General features: G+C 36.0%; 1 protein-coding gene across 1 annotated transcript in view; it reads right to left on the bottom strand.

Annotated features, from left to right (window-relative positions):
* ATG10 (autophagy related 10) overlaps positions 1 to 6560 on the bottom strand; it is a 491399-nt gene that overhangs the window by 360771 nt on the left and 124068 nt on the right. The window contains 1 exon segment of the mRNA XM_006870608.1: positions 5709 to 5807. Within this exon segment, the coding sequence (XP_006870670.1) occupies positions 5709 to 5807 (99 nt within the window).

Below are 6560 nucleotides of genomic sequence, written 5' to 3'. Positions count from 1 at the left end.
TTCTGCTGTGCATAAGTTCGCTATGAGTCTGTACTAACTCGAGGCACCTAACAACAACAACAACATATATGTCTCAAAATTGTCGTAATATTTTCTACTTATGTCTTAAATAGGATGACTGTTAAGACAAAAAATTTTTACGCAATATATAAAAATAAAAAAGCTATTAATTCCAAAACACCATACCTGTAAACACAGCACTGAATAAATAAAAAGTATGCACAGTTTATGATGAAGGGAGACAACTACAACTCTGCTTGACCAATGATTGATCTAGAAAAGTGAGACATTATATATACAGTTCCAATTAAGTGCTTTACAATGCTTTAATTAATGTTCCATTCTTTTTTTTTAAGTGAGAGTCATGCTCATCTGTCTCTGTACCACTTCGCTAAAATAGTAGTAGTAGTAGTATTGAAAAAAACTGTCCTTTTCCAACTAAATGGCTATTTCCAACCTCTAGAAGGTAGGAACAGAACACGATAAGATAGGAAGTGCTAGAAAATTTCTGCTCCCTTCCAGTTTTCTCTTATTTCTTCCTTCACACCCGTGCTTCTACTTGCATAATGATGTTGCTGTTATTTGCCTTCAAGTTGCCCTGAATCATGGCAACCCCCATGAACATTGGTACTAAACTGTGTGGTCCTGTACCATCTCCTTGATCAGTTTTGGACTGAACCATGCTTATCCATATGGGACTCAATGGCCTATTTGGGGGAGTGCATCACCAGACTGTTTCTCCTAGTCTGAGTCTGGAAGTTCTGTTGAAAGTCATTCAGCATCATAGGAACATGTCAGTCTCCACTGCGGCTTGGGTGGTGGTTGTGCGAAAGTTACACTGACCAGGAACTGAACCTGGATCTACCATGGAAGGTGGAAATTCTACAATTAAACTACAAATGCCTTAGTACATAATTATGATCAATCTATAAAAAAGGACAATTGTATGTTTGACATCATCAGTATTCATAGTAATAGGTAGTGCTGTAAGATAAGCACTAGACAGCTAACCACAAAGTTGGTGATTCAAACCCACCAGCCGCTTATCGGAAACCCTAAACAGGGTCACTGTGAGTGGGAACTGATTCAACAGCACTTAACAACAATGACAACAATGCTTATGAAGTCCAACCAAAAATAAACAAGTAAGTAGGATCAGTATTTTGGATGAGAAAACTGAGATTTACTCAAGGTTTTATGGCGCTGTGTGTTAATGCGCCAGACTGCAAAGCTGTTTGAACTACAAGGCTGGTGGTTCAAGATCACCAGAAGCTCCTCAGAAACCCTATACAGGATCGCTTTGGATCAGAATTGACTCGATGGCACTTAACAACAACAACATACTGCTAACAAGTGGCTGAGATAAGATTATAAAACAGGATTTCTGATTCCAATTCTAACATTCTTTCTTCTAATTGTGTTGTTGGTATAATCTCAACAAAAACTTCCTAGAAAATAGGCAGTCTAAATTTACTGTGAGTTACCAAATAATAATGAAAAATAAAACATTGAAAGTTGACTAGAAGACCAAGGGTTTATACAATCAGATCCTATTCCTTTGACCACTCTACAGAAAGAAAGAAAAAAAGCCTACTAAAAATCCACCGTAAACCTCTTTTAAACATTGCTAACTTTTCTATGTAAATTTATTGCAGAAAAAGATATTTTGCCTAGTAGAACTATTTTAGAACTCAGTCAGTTCTAGATGTCTTACCTAACAATCCTGTTTATATCAAAATATTGAGGTATCTGATTCTTCATATGAACTGATTCTAAGGAAATGAAATCTGAAGGTTTAGTCAAATAGTACTTTATTGACAAACAAATATTTACTAAGTTACAATACTTCCATGAGATTTAGAGACTAAGGAAGTTGTCTGGCTTTAAACACTAAGTACTAGTCTAAGGAGTACTGAAAAAAAGAAAAATAAGGAACAGATCGATACTCTTAAGGCAAATCCTGGAAGACAAAAAACAGGAATAAAAGACACCAAAAAAGAAAGAAAAATAACAATAATGAAAATTTTATCTGATCAGAAAGGAAAAATCACTTCCAGGCTTCATAGAACTCGGGTAAATACGTGTATTTCTAAGGAATATTTTAATTACTGTTTCTACTATATGAGTGGGGGAAAAGTAGTTTGCAATGCACCCAGATGAGGTACTGGACTGTCTTTCCCTGAATTTTAAAATTTCTTCTGTTATTTGTGAAGTGACAGAGTGAGATGACCATCAGAGCCATGATATTAAAGGAAGCTTACAAGGATGGATAGAGAGTCCAAATGAAATCAGTGAACCAAGCAAAAATAATCCCAGGATTTCAAGGAGGTGAGAAAAAGAGTTTAGGGTTTCAATCTTTGAAGAAATAAAAGAAAAAAGAAAAAGAATAATAATTTTAAATCATAATAGTCAAAGAGTAGTTCAAAGGTTGTTAACAAAACTTGGATTCTGTTGTTTATGCCACATAACCTAATTTTATTCCACTTAACATGAACAATTAACTCTTGTAATTAAATAATTACCTGAAATTCCATTTTCAATAACTGCATCCATCATAAATATGTCAGTATTTAATCAGTTCGCTACTGTTGTGCATTTCACTTGTTTTCATTTATCCTGCTACAAATAATAATGACATGGACATACTTACAGGGAATTCTTTGTGTACATTCCTGATTTTTTATGAGTGTTTGCCTACACTCTACTTTGATTTAAAAGTATTAAATTGAAAAAATAAATTGATATATGCATACAGAGTTGTTGTTAGGTGCAGTAGAGTTGGTTCCAACTCACAGTGACTCCTTATAGGGTTTCTGAGGAGTGGCTGATGGGTTTGAACAGCTGACCTTGAGGTTATAAGTCCAGTGTTTATCTTATAAAATTATGCTTGTTTTGTGTGGCACTGTGGGTTAATGCATCAGACTGAAAAGCTGTTTGAACTGCAAGGTTGGTGGTTCAAGCTCACCAGCTGCTCCTTGGAAACCCTATAACAGGGTCACTATGGGTCAGAACTGATTCGATGGCACTTCACAACAACATCCCTCTATGCACTGTAGGATGACCCTTAACAACAACTATAACAACAACAGCTCAATGTTAATGGTAGTCAGGGAGTTAGAATGTGGATAATAACTGTAAAAACTCATTCAACTTTTCCATAAATTTTTCATAGCAAAATGTTGGAAAAATGTATGCTTATAAGAATAACTTCCTTGAAATAGAATGAACCATTCATAAGTATACTTTTTTAAAAATTTGTAAAGTTAAAACATCAACCAGAAGGTGTTAGTTCCATCATATTTGCAGTATCGCATTTTGTTGTTGTTGTTTGCCTTCAAGTCGTTTCCAACACGTAACAACCCTGTACAGGGTTTCTGAGAGCAGCTGATGGGGCTGAACTGTCAGCCTTGGGGTTAGCGGTCCAGTGCCTATCCTATGCATCACACCAGGGTTCCCTTTTTAGTGATTTTTAAAGTTTTGCCAAATTGTAAGACAAAAAAAAAGAGGTCATTCATCTTTTAAATGATCATTTCTATATACATTTTAAAATTGAAAAGCTCCCACACATGCTTGGTCTCAGATTTGAAGTTGGTTATTCAACCCATGAAGCAGTCATCAAGATTCAAGGACCCACCCAGAGGCACTTCTTATTATTGCTAGCAAGCATGATACTCTCAAGAAAAACTTGCAAACCTAATTATACTGGAAAGTGTTACTTCTAGGCCAATAGAACATGCAGGCAGAGGGGATTAACACCCAGATGCCAAATGGATCTTGAGAAAGAGTTCTTCCTTCACAAAAAAAGTCTCTTCTGCCATTTTAGAAAGAGGCTCAGAATTCTAATAATTCACGATGAAGCAATTGTTGTTGCTGTTAAGTACCGTGGAGTCAGTTCCAACTCATAGTGACCCTGCACTGAGTTTCCGAGGCTGCAAATCTTTACGGGAGCAGAAAGCTTCATCTTTCTCCCACTGAACAGCTGGTAGTTTTGAACTGCCGACCTTGAGGTTAGCAGCCCGATTCGTAACCATTACGCTATCAGAGATCCTTTTTTGTTGTTATGTGCCATGGAGTCGGTTCTGACTCACAGCGACCCTGGACAGCATTTCCGAGGCTATAAATCTTTATGGGAGCAGAAAGCCTCATCTTTCTCCCGGGAAACAACTGGCAGTTTCGAACTGCTGACCCTGAGGTTAGCAGCCCGATTCATAAGTACTGTGCTACCAGAGCTCCTTTAGGTCTCCACAAATCCTCTTTTAAGATTCAGGTAGCTTAGTTCAGCAGTCCCTTGGTGGAGCTAGTGGTTCATGTTTGGCTACAAACTGAAAGGTTGGTGATGCAAAGCCACCCAGAGGCACCTCAGAAGAAAGGCCTGATGATCTGCTTTTTTGAAAGGTCACCGCCATGAAAACCTTATAGAGAACAGTTGTACTCCATAACACATGGGTAGCCATGAGTCAGTATCAACTTAATAGCAATTATTTTCTTGATTTATTTTACTTACTTTAATAGAAGCCAAATCTACTACCATTAAGTCAATTCTGACTCATAGTAGCCCCATACAGATAGTTTTTAAGAGTATAAATCCTGAAGACAGCAGACAGCCTCTTCTTTCTCCCACGGAGCAATTGATGGGTGTGAACCAGCAGCCTTTCGGTGAGCAGTCTAATGTCTAACTCATGGCACTACGAGTGCACCCATTGGTGGAATGCAATGGATCCATGAAAAAGAACTGTAGAGTTGTACATTTATTTATATGGAAAGATATAATAATGTACTGTTCACTGAAACAAACAATCATGCATATGTGTATACAATAGAAATGTGGGGGAGAATACTCATTAAAATATGATTAGTAATTATCTGTAGTTGAAGGAAATATGGGAGATTATACCCTTTTTAAAAATTTCTCTATTGTTTATTTTTACTATGGATATTTATCATATTTATAATAAAAAACAATGAGGCACTCTGCATTTTGATCAAAACAAAATTGAAAACATTCCAGGATAGGAAAACCACTATGCCATTACCACTTTAATAAAACTTAATTCAGCAAGATTTTCAAGCTAATGTCTCCTCAGAAATAAGATAGAAAGGCAGTGTATTTTTAAATGAGTAAAACAAAAAGGCTAAAGCTAGACTAGGCAAAGAGATCTCCAGTCAGGTACTAAAGTAACCTATATGTAGGATGTGGAATCCTAATGTGAAAGGTAAGTACTGGACCCCAAGGTCGGTTTGAATCACAAGGTTGGTAGTTCAGATTCACTAGGGGCTGCTCAGAAACCCTCTACAGAGTCGCTATGAGTCCAGAACTGACTCAATGGCACCTCACACCAAGAATGGATAGGTATATATTATCCTTCAGAGGTGCCCATAGAGGGAAAAAAATAGATAATGAAAGACATTTGTAGTCCTTTAATCTAAGAGATACCAAAAGGGAGAAGGCTCATTGCCATCTACACAGATTCAAAGAGGATCTTAATTAACTTTACCACACTTCTGCTTTCAATATTATAGAAAATACCACCTTGCAAATGATGTTCACCTCACTCCCTACAGAAGGCCCTGGATCCAAGGGAGGCTTGGTGGTTTATTTTCTCTGTGTGTGCTTCTATTGTTAAAAATATTTTTAATAGATTTAAATAATTTTAATTGATAATTTACAAAGACTATAAGGAGAAAATGACATTTTAAACTTTACTTACCTCAGTAGGAGGACATGTCTGTACATGGGCAGATGTTTCTGGATGTGACCCATTTTTAAGTTGAAAATGTGTTTTGCACATGTAGCCATCAGAACAATCCTGTGTTGTTACAGCACCAAAGAATACATAAGAAAATATACATTAATTTTAAAACTCATCATTTTAAAAATAAAATGTCTCAAAAATTTCATACAAAGCAATGAAAACCTAATTAAATGAGATGATATGAAAAAAAAAGCATCTAGGCTAAATATCTCTTGCATACAGTAGGAATTCAATACGTAGAAGTTTTATTCTCATGCCTTTTTCATTTATTAATGTTTCCTCTTTTCTTAAAAACCACCAAGTCAATTCCAATTCATAACAACTCTATAGAACAGAAAAGAAATGACCCATAGGATTTCCGAGGTGGTAAATCTTTATGGAAACAGACTGTATCATTTTTATCAAGAATAGCTTCTGGTCAGTTCAAACCACCAACCATTTAGTTAGCAGCCCAACTGTGCCAGCAGGGGGCCACATTCATTCATTCATTCATTCATTCATTTATTTATTTATTTATTTATTTATTTATTTATTTATTTATAAGTAATCCATAGCATCCAGGTCATAGAACAATGTTTTAGCTTTCCAGAGGTTAAAAAGACCTCAACTTATAAAAACATTGTTCCATATAATCAATATTAATTTTATTGCATATATGTAGATATAGATATCTCCATCACTGTCTGTCAGGTTGTTATAATGTAGTAGCTTGTGTATTGTTGTGATGCTTGAAACTATGTCACTGGTATTTTAAATAACAGCATGGTCGCCCATGGTTGACAGGTTTCAGTTGAGCTTCCAGACTCA

Source organism: Chrysochloris asiatica, unplaced genomic scaffold, assembly GCF_000296735.1.
Source record: "Chrysochloris asiatica unplaced genomic scaffold, ChrAsi1.0 scaffold00145, whole genome shotgun sequence".
NCBI lineage: Eukaryota > Metazoa > Chordata > Mammalia > Afrosoricida > Chrysochloridae > Chrysochloris > Chrysochloris asiatica.
This window is presented reverse-complemented; position numbering and strand designations above follow the sequence as displayed.